The 26337-nt window shown below is 35.6% G+C and overlaps 1 protein-coding gene across 1 annotated transcript in view; it reads left to right on the forward strand.

Moving 5' to 3' along the window:
* cntn5 (contactin 5) overlaps positions 1–26337 on the forward strand; it is a 316602-nt gene that overhangs the window by 281143 nt on the left and 9122 nt on the right. Inside the window, 4 exon segments of the mRNA XM_051135268.1 lie at positions 833–991; positions 10187–10336; positions 11703–11773; positions 23682–23916. Of these exon segments, the coding sequence (XP_050991225.1) occupies positions 833–991; positions 10187–10336; positions 11703–11773; positions 23682–23916 (615 nt within the window).

The raw sequence follows: 26337 nt of genomic DNA on the forward strand, positions 1-26337 counted from the left end.
CTTAGACCTTAGATCCAATGATGTATAGTTTGTCATGATTAGTTAGGATTATTTGTAATTTGCAAACATAGGTGTCCCACAGAGGGGACAGTGACAGTTAAAGGGTTAAAGGACAAAATAAGTTTGCAGTTACATATTAACAAGGTCATAGTCATGTATATTTAATAAAAAACAAGAGTAACACAAAAACATCTAGCTTGTATTGTTGTGTTACTTTTGGCCCACCTGTGGGTTACTTTCGTCCCAACCAACAGGGTCGAAAGTAACAATGTGCAACTTATGTTCAAACTGAAATTATATTATTATATTATATTCAAACGGAGTTATAGACCACAGCAAAAAATATATCTCTGTCTACAACAATTTTTTTTTTTAATTATGTTTTTGTTTTTTTTGTTTTTTTAAATATGGTTCTTTCGTCCCCACTCTCCCCTAAATAGATTTTTTTGTTTTTTTTGTTTTTTTTCGATCATTTCGCTAGATAAGACCCTTCTTCCTTGGCTGGGATCATTTAGAGGTTTCTGAAGCTGCAATTAAACTGCATTTTGGAAGTTCAAAATAGACATGAAGACATGAACATCTTGGATGACAAGGGGGAGAGTACATTATCTGTAATTTTTTTGTTCTGGAAGTGGACTACTCCTTTAATTATGGGCAAAGGCCTAATGAGTGTTCAGAAACATGGTCCACCCAGTCAGTGAAAAATCAGAGGAAAGAAGGCCAGATGTGATTTTAAAACCCTGGAAGAACTAATCATGAGCAAAAAATGTTTGAAATTCTGTCAAATGTATCATTTAGTTTAGTTTGACTCAGTGGTGACGTTTGTTTCCAGGCCCTCCTGGACCTCCTGGAGTGGTGATTGTAGAGGAGATCACGGATACCACTGCGACGTTGTCATGGAGCCATGGCGTTGACAACCACAGTCCAATCACCACCTACAATGTACAGGCACGTAGCCCTGTCTCTCTGGGCTGGCAAACTGTGAAAACCGGTAATCACTTCCATACACATTAATGTCACTGTGTGTGTGCGTGTGTGTGTGTTTAAGTGATGAAACTGACATGAGCGATTCAGACTGTATTCAAACGCTTTGAAAGATCACTGTTATATTTGTAACACTTTGCAACAGGGTTCATTAGTTAACTTTAGTTAAAGGGCTTATATTATGCTATTATGCTTTTTCACTTTTTGAACTTTAGTCAGTGTGTGGTGTGTATCTTTGGGCATAAAAAAGAAATACAAAGTTACAAATCCTTTTCAAGAACTACAACGAATGGCTCCTTTGGACTACAACGTTTGTTTTTCGCATGCAATGATGTCACAACATTAGAATATAAACACAGGCGTTGACTAGAGTGACGACTTCAGTGCTGTAACACACCACAGATGTGTGCAGCACAGGGGGCGAAATACATGCCGAAGCCGTGATACTCCAGTTGCCGCGTCAGACGTCTGCGCCGCAGACGTGTGCAGTGTGTGGTAAGAGATTTATCATCATACAGTGTAGATATCTTCACTTATAACGCGAGTGTTTATTAAAAATGCATAAACATGCACTAGAATAGGCTAGGCTGATCAGTGATGATGTTCTTAGATAATGTTAATGTTAGGCTGCTTTTAGCCTTATGCTGGAGCTGGTTTCGGGCAATGAAACTAAGTATGTAAATAATTAAATACATTAGCATGATAATATCATGTATCGGTGATCTCACAGGCTAACGATAGGACCAAACACTACTGTAGCGTATTATTTGCTCACCCTTCATGCATCCTAGCTGTATATGACTTTCTTCTTTCAGACGAATGCAATCGCAGTTATATTAAAATTGATCTTGGCACTCCCAAGTTTTAGAACGGCATAGATGGGTGTTTCTCCTCATCAGTCCAAAACAAGTCCAATATTATGCCTCCACCCATAATAAAATGTGCCTCACACAGCTCTGGGGTTAATAAAGGCCTCCTGTGGCGAATCGATGCGTTTTTGTAAGAAAATATCCATATTTAAAACATAAGAATCATTTTAATCTGCCTTGCGCTAACAGTTGTACACAGAACTTGCTTCTTTGACAAGGGGCGTGGCTGTACTGAAACAACGTCTAAGCTGTTCACCAATTGCAACACAGTGGGAAAGCTAACCAATCACAACACATTTAGTTTTTCGGAAGGCGGGCCTTCATTAAACCTGGAACTAATCGAGCCATTTGTGACAGGCTGGGAGAAATGTATTGTAATAATGTAAATTATGTTACAAATAATGCGTTTTTCGAACCACCAAGCATGAAAGCATGTTCTAGTACACCCCCCCAAAACAAAATCATGACTTTGTAAAAGAGCATAATAGGACCCCTTTAACTACATTAGTCAACATGAACTTCTCAAGCACCCCCTATTTTGACATGGGGACATAAATGACATACCCAAAATTAAAAGGTTGCAGCTCATGACTATTAGATAATGTTCATTTCAGCATTTACTAATGCATTATTAAAATCACAAGTTGTGCTTAATAACATTAGGTAATGCATTTTGAACTAACATGAACAAACAAACAAACAAACATGAACAAACTGTATCATTATTAACAATCATTAACAAAGATTAATAAATACTGTAAGAAATGTATTGTTTATTGTTTGGTTGTGTTAATTAAATAATGGTAACAAAAGACACCTAATTGTAAAATGTTACCGTTATATTATATGTGATAAATAGCAGCCATTGTGACCCACATTCTATGTCACTAATGTTCTAATGTGGACTTGCTCGAGAAATATTTATTACTATTAATTAAATAGTAACACTTTACTATAGCGAACAATTCTCACTATTAACTAGTTACTTATTAGCATGCCTATTATTAACATATTGGCTGTTTATTACTACTTATAAAGCACATATTCTGCATGACCATAGTCTACATCCCTAATCCTATCCAATACCTAAACTTAACAACTACCTTACTAACTATTAATAAGCAGCAAATTAAGAGCTTATTGATTTATTGAGGCAAAACAGTAGTAGTGGTTTGTTAATAGCAAGAACTGGACCAACTGGAACAACTGGAAAGTTTGACCAATTATTGTTGCAGAAGATTTATATTTCAAATAAATTGTGTTCTTTTTTTCAAAGAATCCTACAAATTCTATTTAATTTCTATTCTATTCTATTTAAATTCTATTCTATTTAAAATATTAAGCAGAAAAACTGAACAATATTCACAATAATCATGATAGTTCTGTTTCACTATGTAATTTAATAAATGGAGCCTTGAGCAAAATAGCTCTAGAGCATATGAGACTTCTTTCAATATAATTATCTATATATACACACACACATATATATATATATATATATATATATATACTGTATACAATTCATTTTAAAGTAACTTTCGAACCCAGATTGAACTTATCAGGTTGTGTATGAAAGTTTGAGTTTTAATGGCCAATTACTCAAATACTCAAATATATTCCTACATTCTTGTTATATAAGATCTCTCTCCAAACCTTTGGCTTTCAGCATACTGTATGGCTGCTAACAATGTCTCTGAATGCCGACTCAAGCGCTGGGAGTTGACTTTTCCTCCCATCTGTTTGTAAGGAAAGATGTGTGACAAGAGCCCAGTGGGCCTTTATTAAATGTCTGTTGTGCTTTTTTAAATGTCACTGGCTGAAATCTGATGGGAAATTAATGACGAAGGTCATTAGTAGGTTAACTTTACCATCAGCTGGAATTGCATTCTAAAATCAAAAGAAAAAATATATTATGCATAAAGAAAATAACAAACATTATCATTATGCAACATTTTATAAAGTCTAGACATATTCCTGAAAGGTTTTTTTTTTTTTTTTTTTTTTTAATTCACCCAGTTATCTAACTCTCATTTTAGTCATTTATCAGATAATTTGTCAGATAAATAAGTCTCTATTTTTTTATTCCTATCAGGAATTAAATAGCTATATTTTGGGTATCTTGACTGTAATAGCATTTGTAATTATCTACTATTATCCAAAGACAACAGCTTTTTGTGTCATCTGTTCAAACATTTGCAGTCAGCTTTGGATAATAGCAAAGTTTTATTCAACGATGTCGAGTTTTTTATGGATGAATCGTTCTTTTCAGTTTGAACATTCCACATGGTTCGCAGTAAGAGAGATAAGGCACAATTAGTGTGCACACAATGCTTTGCAGAGAGGAAAATCTTTGCTTTGGAGTGTTTAAACACAGCTACCACTTCATGTTCTTTACTCTGCAGTCTTCTTCTAGGAATAGAGTAGGGCTAAAGGGGCATTCATGCTGACAAAGTATTCAAAGTCATCCATTTCCAATAAGAGATTTAAGGTGACATGAGCAACAAAGACTGTTGGAATGCAACAAACTTTAGAGTTTGACTTTTGCAACTACACAGTAACTTGATATGGTGTAGAGTACAGACAGCAAGTTCATACTAGCATACCAAATCATTTACTTTAAAAGAGTATACTTTAGTGCAAGCATTCACTTCAACTTTTTAAAAAAAAATTCCCCCCTTAAGTATGACTCTTTATCACACATCATAAGAACATCGTTATATGTAATTTCATAATTATTTATTTATTTTATACCAATATTTCTATCAAATCTATTGTGATTTGATAGACTTTTAGGATTTGAAGTATGTCAATACAATACAATGCACGCTCAGTACAATTAAAGGAGAAGTCCACTTCCAGAACAACAAATGACAGATAATGTACTCACCCCCTTGTCATCCAAGGTGTTCATGTCTTTCTTTCTTCAGCTGTAAAGAAATTATGTCTTTTGAGGGAAACATTTCAGGATTTTTCTCCATATAATGTGCCCGATTTTGAACTTCCAAAATGTAGTTTAAATGCGGCCTCAAACGATCCCAAATGTGGTTTTAAACGATCCCAGCCCGAGGAAGAAGGGTCTTATCTGGCGAAACAATGTGTTATTTTCATTTAAAAAAAAAATACAATTTAAATACTTGTTAATCTTAAAAGCTCGTCTTGTCTTTCTCTCCCTGAACCCTGTATATTCTGGTTCAAGACAGTTAGGGTATGTCGAAAAACTCCAATCGTTTCTCCCTCAACTTCAAAAATCATTTCTAAATCATCCTACATCACTACAGAAGTACCGACCCAGTCTTTGCAAAGTGAACATGCAAAGAAGATCAAACACCCTTAACAAAAAACATTTTGGATGACAAGAAGTGAGTACATTATCTGTCAATTTTTGTTCTGGAAATGGACTTCTCCTTTAAGCAGATTTGCAGTATGCACAGAATATTACTCCATTTACTAAATGTGTTGTTCGCAACCAGCACTGTATCCCACAGTGTAATAGCATACTACTTATTGCATATGTGTTCAACATATTGTTCAGTACAAAACATTAGTAAGTGAAATAGTAGCCATTATGCAATGATAAATGTTTCAACAGTAGTATACTACTATGTTGTTTTAGCAATGTGCTAAAACATGTCTTATACTAGTTTGCTAGAGTTGCCAACACTCTGCTCATTTCATAGCTGAAGAGTTTCAAACTTCCACTGGCGTTAATATCAGCACAAAAACTGTGCAGTGAGAGCTTCATGGAATTAGTTGCCATGGCAGAGTGGCTGCATGCAAGCCTCACATCACCAAGTGCAATGCCAAGCATTGGATGTAAAGCCTCTACTGGACTCTGGAGCAGTGGAAACCTGTTCTGTGGAGTCATTAATCACACTTCAGTGTTTGGCAGGCTGATGGACGAAGGGTGGGTTTGGTGGATGTCAGGAAAATGTTACCTCCCTGACTGCATTGTGCCGACTGTGATGTTTGGTTGAGTGGGGATATCAGGCTGTTTTGTCAGGGGTAGGTCTAGGGACCTTACTTCCAGTGAAGGGAAACATTTTGGACAGTGCTATTAGGGATGCACCAAAATTTCAGCCACCAAAAATGGCATTAAAATGGCTGAAAATATAAGGTACGCTGCACCACCCAGCAGTGTTCAGCATGCAGGTTTGACTCTCTCTCTAGCCGTCATCACTGTGCGGTGTGACGCTCCACTCAAAATTCTGCTCTATGAGTGTGCGTTCCGCTCATGTACTGCTCATGCTCTCCCGAAAAGCAAAGTCCACTCAAACAACAGGCAGACAGGAAATTTCTATGTACAGTAGTATGCTTGAAGAGTTTAGATGCAAAACCAGCTAAAAGCCATCTCGGTCAAAAATGAGATAATGATACGGAGTGAATGCTCCTGACACATAGTATACATCCATCAAATACTTTTACTTCAAACTCGCTAAATTCCAGCCTCAGCCCAATCAGAAGTACCAGTACTTACATAGAAACCTATACACAGTAGCCAGAAAGAAATGCTAATTTTAAAGAAATGCTAATTTTAAAGAAATACGTCAGATGGATTTAGAGGCTTTTGCATCTGAACTCTTCACTTGTTCTATTTTGCAATAGTGTTACTGTGATATTAATATTAATATATTTTCTGTCCAATGTTATGTTGTTAAATTCATTAAAAGTGTGGTTATTTAATTTTATTTATTTATTTATTTTTTGATTAAAAAGTAATAAACAAGGCAGCTATTTGCAGTGATAAAAGCTATTTACACTAAGTGCAAATAACCATAGACGCTATTTACACTAAGTGAAAATAGCATATTTTCTTAACGATAGATGCTAATTACATTAAGTGCAAATAGTTGTGGATTCTATTTACACTGTTAAAATATAGCAGGATTTTCTGCTATTTATAATGCTTACTGCAAATAGACGCAATTATCTGCACCTCAATGTACTACATTAAAATAGTATGCAGTAATTACGCATTGAGTGCAAATTATTGCTTTAATTCAGTTTATTAAATCGATGCTGCATTATTGGGACAACAAGCCCTCCCTATACCTACCCTAACTGATACTTTATCTTGAACTTTTTTATTATTTCCTATTTTTATTGAAAATAAATGCATTTCCGATATGATATGAGATTTGAAAAGGAAGAAAAAAGTTCGCCAGAAGGCAAAATCGAACCTGCATCGATCGCATCGAAAAGAGCAGAGCATGCACTTTATCCTCTGCGCCACTGGAACTGATGATAGACAGCTGTCTTTTGTAGTGTTGACTATCACAATCACATGTCAGTGGGCGGAGTTAGTGTAAATAGCTTCTGCCAAAAAGACAGGCTGTTTGCACTTTGGTTTCCATTTCGGTTTTCGGCCGAGTGCACCCAGAATTTTCGGTTTTGGTGTGATGGCACAGAATTTTCATTTCAGTACATCCCTTAATGCTATGCTTCCAATTTTGTTAGGGAAGGCCCATTTCTGTTCTAGCATGGCTATTCCCCACTGAGCAAATCAAGGTCCGTAAAGAGATAGTTGGGTGAGTTTGGTTTGTAAAAACTTGACTGGCCTACACAGAGCCCTGACCTCAACCCCACTGAATGCCTTTGGGAAGAACTGGAATGGAGATTGTGAGCAAGGCTTTCTCATCCAACATCAGCGATAACCTCACAAATACCCTACTAGATGAACTGGCAAAAAATTCCCACAGAAACACTCCAAAATCTTGTGGCAAGGCTTAAAAGAAGAGTGGAAGCTGTTGTAGCTGCAAAGGAGGAATCAACTCTATATTTATGTCTATGTATTTAGAATGCAACATCATTAAAGTCTCTGTTGATGTAATGGTCAGTTATGGTGTAGTTATATAAAAATGTAATTACATCTTTATATGTAATTTAAGAATTACCTACTGTTTTTGACATTTTTATGATGTGCTGACAAGCATTTATGGTAAACCAAAATATACTGTCATTAGTACTGACATACATGTCATATATTCAGATATGTTTGTTAAGCTTACACCATTGGTTTAGTTTTGCAACAGAAACATTGTTTCTGTCAGGATTCTCATACTGTACAAAATTTTCAAAAGCGCTATTTTAAAAGCCCAAGAGCCAGTGGCAATCCGAATGTAAAGTTTTTGACATGCCAGTAAAGCAGACTAAAACTGAAAATGAAAAACTCAGAGGAATGCAATGGAAATCGAGGTGTGTGTGGTCAAAGAGGGACAGAAAAGAGAAAACCTGAAGTATGAAAGTATAGAGAGGGTGAAGAAGAGAAACAGTCCGATAAGGCAGGGCAAGCCGGAGGCGGGGAGAGAAAAATTTTGTGGAGAGCATCTGGGAGTTTATCATCTCGCAGTCTCACGCCTAGAGCAGGGCTCTGGTCCCACAGGTTATGTACAGCCGTTAACTGTAGACAGAAGTTAGCCCAGAGGTTTGGTCTTCTGCCAAGTGTGTGTCTGGACTGAAATGAGGTGTGTAGAACGAGGAGCCAGTCCTTTGGGCAAACACAATCTTGTGTCTGGTGTCTCTTATGTACTGACTTGAGCAAACCATGAGAGAAATCAAAATTACTAATTCACTTTTCTAGAAGCCATGGAAACATTTCTCAATTTCTTATTCAAAGCTCAGTTACACAGAAAAACAGAGGCTGTAATACACTGGCATAATGTGAAAACAAAGTACACTTCAGCATTCTTTCAAATAGAGTACTGGGAAAAAATACTTTAAAAGAATATACTTACATGTAATGTTTTCATGCACTTAGCTGCATGTTAATTAAAACTAAATGGAATCCATTAAAGTTTAATTGTTTTTATTATTTTTATTAAATACAATTAGCTGAACATTACACTGTTACTTTGACCCAATTAAGGACATATTTATACATCATTTCATAATTTTATTGCCATTGCAATATGGTTAAAGTGTACTGCTAGAAGTGCTGACAAGCATTTATGGTAAACTAAAATGTACTTTGTCATTCATTTTGTGTTCCTCATTGCTGCAGAAATGTAAAGCTTTATGCTCAGTTGCTTTAAAAGAAAAATCTAGTATTGACTTTTTAGGTTGTTCAAAATCGATCTATGATGTTAGAAAACTAGATGTTGGCTCCGTTCCACAGCTTAGTGAGCTGAAGCATTTAAACCATCAGGAGCGCGTCCAATGCAAAGGCTGTTCCAAAACATAGGCAGCGTAATTGTTTATTCTGGCTAAATAATGAGCATGGCAAATGTAGAAGAGAAGGCAATCCTAGAATGCATTGTGCTGTGACAAGCTCAGTGAAAACTGATGGATATAATGTTTCAAAAGTGAGACAAATGTTGAATATAAATATATTTAATTTCTTTAAGTAATATTTCACTTCTTATTTATTTGTTATATATTTGTTTATGCTTAATAGAGCATTGTAGTGATATGTGCTAATTTAAAACTGCCAATGTACACTACTCATAAAATCAGATTAGAATTTGGTTTTTCTCTTAAAAGTCAGCTCTACATGTAGAAAGAAAGAAGTTTATTAAGGAGTCTTCAATAATATTTAATAAACAACAATAGCCATCATAAAAGTTGCTAAGCAATTCAGTCAAAAGTACAAAGGCAGCGCTCTGATATACAACATTAAAGTTATATAAAATATAACAGAGTGTCTATTTACACTAAGTGCAAATAGCCCACCTTGTTGGCAGAGGCTATTTATACTAACTCTACCCACTAACGTGTGATTGGGCTGGTCAACACTACAAAAGACAAATGTTAAACAATAGTTCCAGTGGTGCAGATGGTAAAGTGTGTGTTGTACTCATTTTGACGTGATCGACCTGGGTTCGAATCCACCTTTTGGCGAACTTATTTTTCTCCCTCTTCAAATCTAATAACGGAAAGGCATTTATTTTCAATAAAAATGAAGGAAATAATCAAAAAGTTGAAAATACAGTATTGGTTGGAGAAGATTAGGGTGTCCATCATGACACTCACTGTCAGAAACTGCAAAAAGAGTGATACAAAAGGTGAAATGTATCCTGTGTGATACTGGGTGAATATCTTACGGGTGGAAAGACCTCTCAGCCAATGAGATTCAAGGACCAAAAAGAACTCTCTCTCTCTCTCTCTCTCTGTATTTATTTATTTCACAATTTTTGTTTTGTTTTGTTTGTTTTGTTACTCAACATGTATTTTGTGTGTGTGTGTTTAGCTCAAGCATACTGTATCACTCTACATTACTTTGAAGTGTAGACTAGCCTCTAGTCTACAAGGATTTAGTCTCAGTAGATGCTTGTGTTTTAAGCTGTATTGATTCCTCACTTGTTTTGGTACCTCTCCGCTGTGCTTCACATCGCCCTCAGATCCAGACCCAGTGACAGGAAACATGGAGTCCGCCATGGCAGTGGAGCTCAACCCCTGGGTGGAGTATGAGTTTCGGGTGGTGGCCACGAACGGCATAGGCACAGGCGACCCGAGCACCCCCTCCAGAGCGGTCCGCACTAAGGAAGCAGGTATCTGTCATTGGTTCATTCACCCGTGAATGTCACTGAGTTAAACGCCCTCCAACTGAACAGAAATCTAAATAAACAAACAGTCTTCTCTCAAGCCTCGTTTATCCTCCACTCGGGGGATCGTGTAGCTGCGTGTTGTGACACATTTTTACGACTGCCGTCACCCATCTGAACATCCAGGGTGACCCTGGTTCTATTTTAATTGGAGGAGAAGCAGAAAATAAGCCGCTTACATGAATTTAAACAAGTTTTTGTGTTTGAGCTGAAGCAGAAAGGCACTTGTGCCCTCAGGCAAAGAGGCTGCAGAATTCTCTATTTACGGAGAACAAAACCTTCGCTTCAACACGCTTTGGTTCAAAAACATTCAGCAGGCCTGCCCGATTATGCAGCAATGAAATATCCCAAAATATGAATATAGTGACAGCTACTTTTTTTCTCATTATTTAAAGCCGATTGAATTATTGCAGTTGTCGTTATATGCCACTGTTAGTGTTTTTTTTTTTTTTTAAAGGAATAATTCTGTCGTTACTTACTCTTCCACAGCTGTTGAGCTTTAAAATTGACAAAATAACTAAAAACACAATAAAAGTGTCCATTTCAAAAAGTCATACAAGATGAGAACAGAATATATTTTTAATATACACGAGCATTTTGCATATTAAGTGCAGTGCTCTACCAGGTGAGCTACAGAGCAAGCTTACTATATTAGAAAAGGCATACATATGTAGCTGATTATGAGAAATAAATATCACTATGTAGTCATGCAATAACAAAAAAAAAAGTTTTGAGGTCATAACATTGCCTTCTTTTAGCACAAACAGTACAGCATGGTATTGGCAAAGCCAAGATGGCAAGAACTGATATAAAGTGTACCTTGAATAAATAGAAGTTGCTTTGGATAAATGCATCTGCCAAATGCATAAATGTAATGTAAATGTATATTGCACATTTTTTTTCCAGTGAGGCTTGGTTGTGTAATTTATTATCCCACAAAACAATACCTTTGCAATTATGTATTTGTTTACATGAGTAAATAAGTAATAAATAATGATAGAATAATTATTGTATTTTACACTTTTGGTTTAACTATTCTCATCTACGTTTTTGTGTGACTCAAGCTGTCAGTTGTGTTTAGTGAGTGCTATAATGTTTCTTGACTGGTTGTTGAGAGTTACATCTGGCTTTGAGAGTTACATCTATAGAGTAAATTTCCCTCCTCGATCTTAACAGCCAAGCATTAATTAATCATTAGTAGTCATTAGGAAGCAGTGGCACCACTTATATTTTGCATACAGGTTATAGCTAATAGAAACATTGAGCTAATAATATAATGCACTATTACATTGCATTATTTCTGTGTCTGCAGTTCCGTCAGTAGCCCCTGCCAACGTGAGAGGGGGGAACGGCCGCAGGCATGAGCTGGTCATATCCTGGGAGGTAGGTTTGCACTCAGCATGCACAATGGACTCCCTACTGTGAACTCTTGCTATGCTAATGAATATGGCATAAAAGACTTGCAGTTCCTGGCCAAATAGATTCACGCAGCTAATTGACTTGAGCGTTCCTAATTGTATCCGGCTATAATTGCCACCATTGCAATTTGCCTATTGAAGGATTGCTGCACTTATGGTCCCAAACCCTATAAGAACAGATGAATGACTATGTTCTAAATGAAATTTTGTGCTTTGTGGGAATGCTGTTGGAGGAAAAAAGGACTGAGAAGTGATGCAGGTTTACAGATCTGCTAGATATTTGTAATATTTAGCAATTTTTACTTTATTCAAATTATTAACATGACATAAAATTGCTATTTGTAAATGCTGATGAGTCAATTAGATATTAATTTATCTATTTACATAAAGTTGTGTTGGTTTGTAGATTGAGGGTGTGTCACACAAACTGCTTTCCATTACTTACAGACCCCCAAAAATTGAAATTGCAGTTTTGTCTATTAGCTTTAAGGCCATCTACCCCATTTTCTAAAGTCTGACGTTTAGCACATTTGGCATATTACACTCAAACAAATAACAATAAAATTAACTTTTCCAAGCAATTAGTTCAGGTTCATACAACAAGACTAAAACCAGTTCAATTAAACAAATAATGTTCAGTTGGCTCAACAAAACATCATTTGTTTAACTGAACTTGATTTAGTCTTGTTGTATGGATTTAATTAAGTTCACCGGGCTATTTTTTTTAATAATATTTAGCAAAAAAACACATGTTGGCATGTTAATTATAATTCTGAAGTATTTAGCAATAACACAGCAATAGTTGTAATATATACCATAAGAGTTAAGCAAAATTTTTGTCAACATGTGTCCCTCTTAATGCGACCCCATGCAAAGCATGCTGGGAACTACACATCCATTTTTCAGTTAGTTGTGTCAACAAAAATGATTCATGTAATCCCAACACAAATTGATTAAGCTCAATTAAGTTTTACAAATTTAAGTGGACGGAACATAATGGAAATAAGTTAGGTAAGAATATTTCAAGAATTTAGTTGGTTCTGCTCATTTTAACCAAGTAATTTGAACAAGCATTAAACATCTTTTTTTTTTAAGTGTACTCAGTTAGTATGTGATTTCAGATGTACCCACAAGGTTTGTCTTCTTGGAAAATATTGATGGCTCAATCAGACGCTCTCTAGAATGTGAGGGTCCCTCCAACTAATACAACAATAGCACTCCTTGTGAAGAAGTGTGCTCAGCTGTATTGAATGTGCACTTGTAGTGACCTTAAAATCGTGTAAGTGTGTATTTAAAAACTGTATTTGCAGATAATATAACTTTCTAAAAAAAAAGACCACTTAAAGGGATGGTTCACCCAAAAAAGAGTGCCTTTCATCATTTACAGTACTTACCCTCGGATTGTTCCAGACCTGTATGAATTTTTTTCTTCTTTTGAATGCAAAAAAAAAAAAAGATATTTTGAAAAATGATGGTAATCAAGCATTTGCTGGTAGCCATTGACCCCCTTTGTGGTTTTGTTTTTTGTGTTTTCCATATGGAAGTCAGTGGCTATCAGTAACTGTATTCTTTTTGTGTTCTTAAGTTTAAATAATATAATTTAATATAATTTTAACTATAGTACATTTTCATTTAAATAACATGCATTTTAGTGTCCAAAAACACCACATTCAGTTTGCACTTAGTATATTATTTTAAAGTGTATATTATTTCCATAGTAAGCACTAAGATGTATTCCTTTTCACAAGGGACTAGCATGTACTGAAAAATAAATGATAACCTAAAAATGGAAACATCTAAATGAATTGGTTGTACTGGTTGTGTCCTTCATGTCGTTCCAAACCTGTCGGATTTCTGCAAAAATATCATAATTTGTGTTCTAAAGATGAACGAAGGTCTTATGCGTTTGGAACGACATGAGGGAGAGTAATTAATGACAGAATTTTTACTTTTGGATGAACTGTCCCTTTAAGGGCTGTGTTTTTCCTTATTTATTCCATAAACAATAGTTTTGTTGGTATAAATTGATGTATATAGATGGAATTTTCAGTTTTGGGGTGAACTAACCCTTTATGGTGACAATTGCAGGTTACCATATAATTTACAGTGTGGTATTGTCATCTTATCTGACTTTATTAATGTATGTGCAAAAATACACATTCATGCACTGTGCCAGCTTTGATGTCACTGACACTAAAACACAGCTGGTTCTCATATGTGTTGTAATCTAATATGACAAAATAAAGAAGAAGAAAACAAAGGTTTCTAAATGAAGCCAGTTAAATGTGCGATTGACTGGGGAATTGCGGAACAGATGTACGCTGAAGTGACGATACTCTTGCAGTTATTAAATACTCAGGCCCCAACTGTCACCAGGCAAATAACTTTCATATTAGCAGAACTACACCTTAGTGAGAAATTAAATACGATAAGGCTCATTCCAGATGCAATGGAATATTTTTACCATGATGACTTCCTGAGTTTATAACCCCTTGAGGAGGTTATCACTGTAACTACAGAATAATCAGAGTTTTAATTTTGCTTTCGCAATGACAGTTCAATTATGAGCCCCTCATCGCGTTCACAACATGAACGTGTCTATACACTAGAAAGTTGCTTAGAGCTCTAAACACATTGTGAGTCTGATGTTTGCCTGTTTTAAACACACAGGAGATTTCTCAAGCGTTAATTCTTTACTGCTGTATCACTTTAAGGGACGAACTAGCAGGTATCCTGACAGGAGCTTCAGGTGCTATTTTGAGACACATAGTACATCATATTAAATTACATATCATTTAGCAGACGCTTTTAAAGCAAAACGATTTGCAACGCATTAATTGGACTGTCCCCCCAGAGCCCGAGTGCTTTACTCAAGGACATAATGGTGACTGAGCAGCTTTATGAATTTAATAATACTTCAATTACCAGGTCTCCTATACCTGGAATTTAACCTTTTCCAGAACAGACCCTTTACATTAAACATTAGAGTGCCACCTTTTACGAATTTTGAACAAAACACTGAGAGCTGTTGACAAGTGTTATTACATTTAAACAATATGTTTAAAATAATAATAGTATTATTGCACTTTTATAAATAAATTAAGAAATAAAAAGGCATGCAATTATGGTATAGTACACTTAAAAAAATACAGTGCTCACATTTATGCTTTCTTTTATGTTTGTTTTTCCTTTTTATTTTTTATATGAATTTTCATCATTTTTAAACCTAAAATCAGCAGACTTTTATTTTGTCAGGTTGCCACAGGTGAATATAAGCACTGTCTGTTTTAGCACTGCCGAGTGAAACGTCCTGTGCAAATGAATAGTCTGAACTTACTTACCCAGTGCATTTTTTATTTTGGTTGTGCACGTGCACCTATGCACCGCTTATGTGCATCCCTGACTATAGCAATATATTTCTTTATTGATTTGTTTAATTTTAGAATTAATAAAGTTTTTAAAAAGTGTTGTTGTTATTATTATGATCATTTTCATTGTAACAATGTGACTGTGGCATGAGACAGCTAAAGTGGAGAAAATAAAAAGAAAATAATAGTAATAACAATAACCAAACAAACAAACAAATAAATCATTTTTTATGACCAAAAAAAAGAACAAAATCATTGTAATTTAATTTTTATGTTTTGGTTTTTAAATCGCAGGTGGCTTGGCATGCTATTTTCTCAGCACTGTTAAAATAGGCAATGTGTTTCTCTGGCACAAAAACAGTTATATAGTGTAATTGTTTCAAATTGACCTTAATGTTACAATATCTACAACTAGAATATCAAATAGAACATTGTTTTATATTCAAATCATGGTGACAAACAGCATAATCAGGCTTATAAAAAGAAAGACACGGTTAAACATTAACATTTGATCAATGATTTGACCTGTGAAACATTTGTTTTTAGTTTCTTATGCAAACAAACCTGAACTCAATTGAATCAAAATTCTCATTGCCACATCTGAGATTGATTATTGTCTCAGATTACTCTGCTGCAGCACATACAAATATAATGATCTGCATCTTATAACCAAACTGACTTTTTTCTGGATAAACATACATTTTGAGAGTGATTTCAGGTTAGACTGTAAAGTGTTTCAGAAGTTATCATCTTCTTATTTAGTCACTTTTACTATTGTTACAAGTGTTATCCTCGTCTACTAGGGGGAAGAGAAAAGGCTTGGCATTGATTATTCGTGCAGGATTCAACTCACAGCTATGCTGAATAGGTAATTCGAGAGTCACACCTGTTAGTAAACATAGCTGTCAATCCCAGAAGACAAATTGTGGGAATGTAGCCTCCCCAATATTGTGTACAACGATAGTGTCTTCTTTTCTGGCGCAGTCCCATATAGCTCCATTTAAGCTCCACCCTGTTTATCTGCGTCCCGATTAACCACTTTAGAACCCCTGAATTGGCTCTGCATCTCCAATCAATATTGGTGGATATGAGAAGACGCGGGGCTGCATTGGCATTCGGGGCACGTGAACCAGCGGCTACGCTGCCTCTCCAATCATCTCTGGGTGGTTGTGGAAGACCAGGGCGGCTGGGCTGAGAGCTGCTTATTAAACAGGATGAATGACTAAACAGCTCACCCCGTCTGCTCATTAGTGTCTGCAGAGAGAGAAAAAGTATTACGGGCACCAGGAGCAATGGACTGGACCATTACAGTTGCCCTACTTCCTATTCGATGCCTGCCGCAGCCCGCCGTGCGTGCCGATATCAGACCGCCAGCAGACTTCATTTGCACCGTGGGTGCCACTCCTTTGCCCAACAGCCTTTTTAGATGCATGTTCCACTCCATTTTGTAGCAGAACTGATTTTTCCTTTTTTTTTAAACGTCCATTTATTGGTCGCCCCATGCAGAAAGGCTCAGCCAGCACCAATAATGTTGGTTCAAGGGTTGTTAATTCAATTGCTAGAAACACTAGAGTGAGTTAATTACACTGCCGTGGCACTAAGAGCGTGTGCTAAAGTATTTTGTGTGAAGGTACAGCCCATTCTCTCAAATCATCTGTCTGCGTCTTATTTTGGGTGCTGCCGCCAAGGGACGTGACAATTTCAGAAGTGAGTGGAAATCAGTCAAAATTTGGCGTGACGGACAGATTCGCTGCCAAAAAGAGAAGAGAGTACAGGTGTTTGTCAATTATTAAAATTGCCCAAGATTTAATTCCGCCGGCTTACATTTTAATTAAATTTCTATCTCCCTTAATAGATTGCATTCCATTCTATTAAATGCCTAGCAGGTGTCGCAGACAGACTCTGATATCTCCCCCTTCAGAAAAAAAAAAAAAGAAAAAAAACATCAAGCAAGTGTCAAAGCTCTTTTGAAAAAAAAAAAAAAAAAGCAGTAGGGTAATTGTCAGCAGCTGGACATGCGAAATCAACTCATGTGACCAACAGACTGTATACAGCCTTCCAGAACAAGAATGATTTGGGTGTTTTGACATTGTGAAATGCAAACCGCATTCTGAATACTCACCCTAATGAGCAAAAGGTCTGTTGAAAATAAAAATTAGATCAGGAGATGTGCTTTATAATTTCATGGTAGTAATGCCAACTGTCTAAGTGCAATTTTTAAGAATTTATAATGTGCTTACCCTTGTCTTTAACTCCCAAAAAGGCATATACTACAGTTGTCAAAATACCCTTATTGTGTCTAATCAAATCAAATGGTATATTGTGCAGTTCCTCTATTAATGCGTGGATGTGTCTTATTTACAGTTTACACAAAATTGTGATATTATTACAATTTAAAATACGGTGTGCCAATTTACACTGTGCAAATAGCCTGCCTTGTTGGCAGAGGCTGTTTACTCTAACTCCGCCCACCAACGTGTGATTGGGCTAGTCAGCACTACAAAAGACGATCACTGAACATCAGCTCCAGTGGCGGGTTCGAATCCGCCTCTTGGCAAACTTTTTTCTCTCTTTTCAATCTCATATTATATCGGAAAGGCATTTATTTTTAATAACATTTTTGGAAATAATCGAAAAGTTGAAAATAAAGTATTGGATAGGGTTAGGGTAGGGTGAGGGCTTATTGCCCCAATAAAGCAGCATCCATTTCATAAGTAAGGGATAATGTACATCCAGCTGGTTGCTATCATAGAATAAAGCCCGACAGGCTTTATTCTGCAAAAACAACTGGCAGGATGTACATTGTCCCGCTTGTTACATGGATACTTGCCACAAAAGTAAATAATTAGAAGTAAAACATTGATCTGAGAACACTGATACATTAATAAAAGATATTGATATAAGACGAAAATGTTTTTTTGTTATCTTATAATCCAATACTGTGTACAAAACAATCAAGCGAGTCCACGATACCAGGATGACATAATTAATTAAATAATTGTACTCATAATATTGAACTGAGTTTTAATATTTTATTAGCCAACCAAACACAAAGCTTCCAAGAACAAATGATTCCAGCAAGTGAACAGTGCCGACTACACACTGTAAAAAAATGCAAATGCATATTTTCCAACATTTTAAGTCTCAAATACTAAACAATGCTCTTTTCTCAAAACATCATAAAACCCCTTGTCAGACCAACAAAATTGCCTCAAATGTTGTCCCGACTAGACAGTTGTCTGAACAAAGAATGTCATATTGTTGAAATGTTAAGGCTTTGTGAGTTCCCAGCATGCACTGCAGCGTGAATAAATTATGCAGTTAGTTATAGTTATAGGATTATCTAAGTACAAAGTATCTTTACTGAGAAAAACTAAAAAACTATTGTTGAGAGAACTCAAAAGTCTTACTGCATCAAGTTGCCTTTTCTAAGTTTTCTCAACTACTTATTTTTTACAGTGCAGGCAGTTACGTGGATGAGCCTGTGTTATTAGTCTTTACCAGTTGTTATCTGGGAATATCATACCTTACAATGTGGTAAATTACTGTTTAGAATCGAGTATTCTACAGAGTCATGTAATTGCATTCTGTTTTATAATGTACAATACTGAGGTGCAGATGAGGTGCCTCTATTTGCAAGAATTACTATAAATAGCAGAAAATACCACTTTTTTAGGTGTAAATAGAATCTATAGCTATTTGCACTTAGTGTAAATAGGATCTGTCGTTAAGAAAATATGCTATTTTCACTTAGCAAATAGCTGTTGTTTTTAAAATAACTGTTTTCTAAGGTAATATGTTTACTACTAATAGTGTGCTACTACATTATGCTGTAGCTTTTTAGTATTTTTAATTTAGAAATGCATCAGATGGCATTTTTGGCTGTTAAATGTATGTGTTTTTCCTTTATGAAAAAAAGAGTTCATCTTTGGATTCCCTTGTTGTTTCATTCTGTTTGCTCTGTCTCACATCCTGTGCGAACAGGACCCAAAGCACTGGACTCTAATAATACACGCAAAAGCTGAGTCAATTCTCAGCAGACTTCATTTGGAAAATATTGTCCCACCGCTTGTATTATGAAGCTTGGGTAATATATTACCATAGCACTAGCACACAGTGCAAGTCTAGTCCATTCTATTAGTATTAGTATGTAGACTGTGACTAATGTTTGTTTATTTATTTGTTTGTTTGACTGTAACATTTGCAATCACTTTATGTAGAATTTAGCCACCATTTGCAGCTGTCTGGAAACTTTGTAAGCATCTTTATACCGTTTCATCAGATATGATCTTGCAAGGTCATTCGTATTTCAATCATTCAACTGTTTTTTAATACATTTGAAAAGATTAATTTACACACCGCTGAGTAGATAATCTCAAAAAGTCTGAATCAGACTTGGTCTACAAATGATTAAGTTCACAAATGTCTCCTACTCACCTTTCCAGAACAAGAATAGTTTACGTGCTTTAACACAGCAAAATGCTAAACTCCTTTGAGCAGTTCATATCATATTTGAGAAAGGTTTTCAGCAAATAAAACATCTGTGCATAATGTCAAATAAATGGTACACAGGAAAGACGTGCATAATATATACTATACTACTCATGAAGTGTTGAAGGACTTCAGCCTAGAACAGAGAATTACCATTCACCATTTACTAGGTGATTTCCAGAGACACAGCCATTACACTGCAGATTAATTGATATTTGACTCGTTATTCACGAAATGTCGTCACCCGAGCCGTTTATTTACTCGAGGGCCTGAACCAAGCCCTTTGAAAAGACATTGATATGGTTCACAGAACAATGGCGTGCTCTCGCTGTATGCTGAGTCTTGGATGTGTTGGATTAGCACATCTTTAATTGATGTGTTCAGGCTCACCATCAAAGCGCTTGACATTCACAAGTGATCTGTTTCATTACGAATGAAAATCTCCCTGATTCATTTGGGACTCTCTGACATTTTGATGTAATTCTGTGCCATTTAGTGTTGCTTCTTTCTCAGAACCGACATAACAAAGGATGTCATTTAACTGGAAAAATATGGAGATTGAAATTATTTATCGGCTACATGTTTTAAGCGTCAGTGTGTTTTTGAAGCTGTATGGTGGGGAAAAAAGAGCTTTATAAATCAGCCAAATATTGGGCAGGTTGTAAAATTAGCCTGTGTGGTAACCCATCACATAAAAGGCACTGAATCGTTAAAGTCTCTTTCAAAGGGAAATCATTTAATAATTTATAATTAACTAAAATTAGCTACATATAATAATTAGCTTAAACCTTAATTAGCCTAAAACTAACCTAGTTTCTATGCTGGTCAGTGTATGAAATGAACAGGGACTCGGGGCAAAGACTAATTTAAAATGTTGAGACATTAAATGTGTATTAGGCATGTAAAATGAAGGGAAAAAAGTCTAAACTAAGTCCAGTTAGCTTTAGTACACGGGCGGATCATGAAACACCGTGTGTTCTTTGTGAGTCATTCAACATATCATTCATAAATTATTGATTAGCGGATTATCTATTATTTAGATAAAGGTAAAATGCCCCTGAAAATCATCTCTAGTGGGCAAATGTTGCCCCTTAAAGTTCATCAAGGGCATTTGCTACACTTATAACATTTCTGAGTGAAATAAACTCACTTCATATTAGGTAGCCGTAACTACTACGTACATTTAAATTAATCATTTGATACAATGCATTTATTGTGTACATACATGAGTTCACGTTAACCCACCGTTAAGCTTACCCATACCACCCAAGCTGTCGCTAACCTTACCTGTATCCCACCTCAATTGCAGCAGAAGTGTTTTGCAATACAATACAATATAGTTTGGAGCGAAATAATGCTGTAGGACTGACAGTTTAACCCGTTAACTTAATTAACTAGTTATGAAAAAATAATGCATTTAAAATATTTTAATGCACTGGCCCCGCCTCCAGACCTATACCTCATCTTATTATTACACTATATTTCATATAGTTGACTGCTGACAAATATGATGCAGGGCAACAACTCCACAAATGCAGTTATGCCCTAAAATCCAAGATATTGGTGCAAAAAATGCCCCATATGTGTTTTGTCTCATATTTATATATATCACGTCACACAGGCAGCAAGAGCAATATGACACTATATGAGTGCTGATTTTGTCCTGATCATCACAAGCTTAAATGTGATTTTATACAACAGTTCAGTAAATAAGAAGTTATTATTGTGTTATATTTTAAACACAATATTATGTGTTTTTGTTCAATTTTGCGGAGAAAATATTACCTTTGAAGCCATAGCAAAATTGTTGCGCATCCTCTGAGCAACACAGCGGTGTTTAGTTTCTGAATGAATCCGTGGTTTGAATAAATCATGTGAATCAATGATTCAAAGGCCTATTCATAAAGAGGGCTGTTTACTTCATTCCTGAATAAATCAGGCGTTTGACTGAATTGAAGACATTTACCGCCTTCTACTGGCAGATTTAGTTTCTTATTTAGAGTATCATTTCATAAAACTAAAAATAATAATAATAAAAAATCATTTACTCACCCTCATGATGTTTCAAACCTTTCTTTGGTGGAACGTGAAAGAAGGTATTTTGAAGACTGTTGGTAACCAAGCTGTTTTGTTTACCAGGACTTAACATCTTATGAACAAAAACTGAGATGTTTATCAAATTATTTTCTTTTCCATAGTTTACGTCGGTCCACTTTGACACAAAACCAATCAAAAGGGTCAAAATAAATTTTATTAAACAAATTATTTATTGCTGAAGCTACTTTTTGTAATGTCGGTTTGATGATTCACACAACAATGACTTTAAATGATATTTTGGGATTGCATCATATTCATTAACTGAAGACTTGGATTAAACTACTCAACTCATAGGTATTGCTTCTACTCTTTATAAACTTTCTGAAGTGTCAGTTTTCATTAAAGGGGTCATCGGATGCAAATTTCACTTTTACATGTTGTTTGAACATTATTGTGTGTTGGTAGTGTATGTACAAATCTACTCTATAATGATACAAATCCATTCAGTGGTTTTTAATTAATCTGTAAAAATAATATTCCCTTTTTCAAATCGAGCCATTCTCAGATTCCTGTCGGTGTGCCGTCACAATGACAGAGGCCGCTCCCACGATAGTTGATTGACATGAGCGTCTTACCTCAGATCAGCTGTAACAGTCCGACCTCCATTGTTTCGATGCCGGAGCAGGGATGTAAGTTAGACAAGAATATCTCAGATTGAGCGATTGAAGTCTTGTGTTGCTGGATGTAATAATGAACATAGTGGTTGTCATTTACTCCCGACATCTGAGCCGCTGAAGATGCAGTGGATTGCATTTGTTTGTGGAGGGAATGCGCCTCCCGATCTACATAAATGCGTCAAATGTTTGCGCAAATCATTCGTGATCCAGCTTCACTTACAGCAGAAGTGAGTGTAAGGTTTTTTTTTTTTTTTTTTTTTTTTCACAAATCTCTGCAATCACCTTTCCTAATAACGTGATAGTTAGCAAGTTTCGCGGCTAAACACGCTAAATGCGGCTAAAGTAACAATCTCTGAGAGAAGCAGAGAGAAGAGAGGGGTGGGGCAAGCAGAGCTCATTTGCATTTAAAGGAACAATCCATCAGAATGGGATGATTTTTGCAGAGCTGATTTTGACAAGGTAAAAAGAGTGTTGTTTTACACAACCATTGAGAATTTTAACCAAAAATATATTATAGACTTTTCATCAAGACCCTAAAGAATCATATCAACTTGTGGAAAATGGGCATCCGATGACCCCTTTAAAATATCTTCTTTTGAGTGTTTTCATTTTTGCATCAACTATTCCTTTAAAAATGTAAGTAGGCCCAATTTTGATTTCATGTTTGAATAATAATAAAGTTGTGATATTTTGAAAGCTCAAAGGATTATTAGTATCAGAGATAAAGTTCAGATGCCAGTGTTTCTGTTCCAGCACTGCTGTGTTGACTGTTTAACATAATATGCTTTTAAGATTCAGTTTCCACACAGTTAACTGGGTACATGATTGAATTTTAAACTTGAATTTAGTTGCATTTTACTTTTACTTTTTTTTTTTTTAAACTGCACCAGCAGAGCAAACGAAAATGATGCAAAACTTGCCTAAGATGTCAACATGTAAGCTGATCTGAAAATAGCGAATTTTTACACATTACACAGGAAGTATGAATTGTGCTGGTGTCAAATAATTGGCCAGAGTATATCTTCAGGGCTGATAATTCTCAGGCAAAAGTCTTCATAAATTACCCGCTGCACAGCCGTTTACCCTTCCCTTATTTCTCTGAGCTCAGCTGGCTGTGTATTATTAGGATTCTTTTCCAATTTCCAGATCCCATTGCAGAGAAATATTTTTTCCCCTAAAGCAAACTCAGATATTTTGAGTGATATTTTAAGAATTAGTGTAAACAATGTGACTTTTAAACATTATCACCTGGAAAATGAATCCAGAGCTCATAATCATTTGTTTCTTTTTTCATCCTTAGCCCGTCTCTGAAGAATTCCAAAATGGAGAAGGTTTTGGTTACATCGTGGCATTCCGAGCCAACGGCACACGTGGGTGGAAAGAGAAAATGGTAACCTCGGCGGACTCCACCACCTATAAATACAGAGACGAGACCTTCCCCCCTCTCACCCCGTTTGAGGTGAGGGTGGGGGTGTATAACAACAAAGGAGACGGGCCCTTCAGCGAGGTGGTTACTGTGTTCTCTGCAGAGGGAGGTGAGGGTCAGATGTGTTCTTGCTCTGATTGATGGGATTTATTGCTGTCTTATATAACTTCTCAAAAGCTTCTCAAACTTCTCAAAAAGACATACATCACACAACAGCTAATCAAGGGCTGTGGATGTATGATATTGTGTCCATACTTTGAGATACAGGTACTATAGTATAGCAGTGCAAAACTCAAATTTTAAAATCCAACCAGTGTTGGGGAAAGTTACTTTCAAAAGTAATCCATTATAATATTGCATTACTCCCTAAAAAAGTAACTAATTACATTTTTTATGGAAAGTAATGTTTTGTTACTTTTGAGTTACACTTTAAATCTGGACAGGGCTTGCTTGTTTTTTTATTAAAATAAAAAAGATCTTCTTTTACAAAAGTAAAATGAATACGCCTCATGCTGAAGGAAATTAAAATTCATGTCTGTACAGCAGAGGGCACAGCTTAAACAAATTGTATGAAGAATATGACACAAGAGAAGAAAGTTCAACACTATTCAGCAATAATAAAAATGAAACACAAATGTGCCATTTTTGCTTAGTATGATTGAATTGGGTCATCGAAGGTTGGTAGCAAAGACAGTGGTTAATGAAATGGGATTAAATACATAAATGATATTTGTCTTATTTAACATTTAATTATTACAGGTTTGTATAGTATTCTGAGTTTGCATTTGAGTGTTTTTATTCATCTTGAGAAATACTGAATCTGTTTTTGTGCAGGTGAGATGAGTAAATGCATATTCACATTTAGTCTAGAACAACAGTGAGCATCATGTTCAATATAACTCACACAACACTTCTGCACTTACTCACAATTTCTCTCAACATGGTGACAGGAGAGCTGTCAGTCAATACATGGGAAAACTAACCAGTTTCTTAAGAAGTAACTCACATTACTTGTAATGCATTATCCCCAACACTGAATCTAACTGCCAAAACAGTGCATGTTATCAAAGAAACATTATATACTCTTTAATAAGAAATACATTTTAGTATGTGTATTTGTGTATATGTGTTGTGTATATAGTTGCGTCGGGGTCCTGATCACCCAGTCGGGAGTTATTCTGCAATAACAACCGGCTATATGTAAAATATGTATTTCACACGAGTAGACATCAGATATGACTGTATATAGCAGCACAGCTGCGGTTTGGCCGTAGGTAATCATAGCGTGCCATACAGCCATATCTCATGTCTACAAGAGCGATATTGTGTTTATACAACAGTTCGACAGCGTGAATGTGTAAATGCATAAACAAAATAACAGCAGTGTGTCTTTAAAAGCCCTCTTTTGTGCAGAACTACTGCCTTCTGCCATGGATTGAAATCAAAGTTTGACAGTTGAACACCTGAGCCAAAGTCTTACTAATTCCAAAAACGTCACTTCAGAACTAGTAACAAAGGAATGTTGAGTTACTTTATTGTACGCTTATTGTATTACTGCAGTAAAAGCTCACTGTATTATGTAGAGTATTATGAGAGTGAGATGGACTGAGCGAGTGTGATTAGTGTACCTGCATCTGATACAGCATTCATTCTTCAGATCGGTCTCATATCCACAATATACATTAGTTTGAATGTCTGACTCTTGTAATGGCAGAAAAATGAAACCAAAATCACCATCACAAACACCGTTTTTCAATACTAAACAGTATTATAAAATATATTATTTATATATAATATTGTTTATATAAAATATTATTTATTGAATAATAATATTTAATAAACAACAGCAACAAAAAACAGCCATCAAAAAAGTTGCTAGGCAATTCAGTCAAAAGTACAAAGGCAGCGCTCTGATATACACCATTGAATTTACATAAACATGATGAGATTTTGCCAAAACTATCTTCTCCGGTACAAATAATAGTTTAATGAGACCAAAGACTGCCTGTTAGATTTAAATTAATTAATATAAATTAGCAGTAAATTCCAGAAGATCTGGCCGAGGTGAAGCGGTGTTGGGTGGATTCATGAGCCCTGAACGGCGAAGCCAATTTTCAAAAATACGTTATCTTTATTAACAAACTGCATATTTGAGTTATACACAAGCACATTCTCACCTGAAAACCTCTTAAAACTACATTCTGTGACACGAAAACAGTAATATTTATAAAATTATACTGGATTTGGGCATCCACCAAATGTATTATAGTATTATGTGTAATGTATTATAGTTTACATTTATATCAAATGCATTCAGTTGAACATTAGAGTGTTTTTTTGGCCCACATAAGTAGTAATTAAGTACATTTTTATATGTAATTTCATAGTTATTTGTAATATGGCTCAAGTGTACTGTCAAATGTTTAAAATTGCTGTGCTTTTAATGTTTAATAAGTGCCCTTTTAAAATGAAAAGTGCACTTATTAAAAATGTACTTTAGCGTGTTTAGTCATGAAAGTGTACTCCTTAA

Source organism: Labeo rohita, chromosome 18 (assembly GCF_022985175.1).
Source record: "Labeo rohita strain BAU-BD-2019 chromosome 18, IGBB_LRoh.1.0, whole genome shotgun sequence".
Taxonomy (NCBI): Eukaryota; Metazoa; Chordata; class Actinopteri; order Cypriniformes; family Cyprinidae; genus Labeo; species Labeo rohita.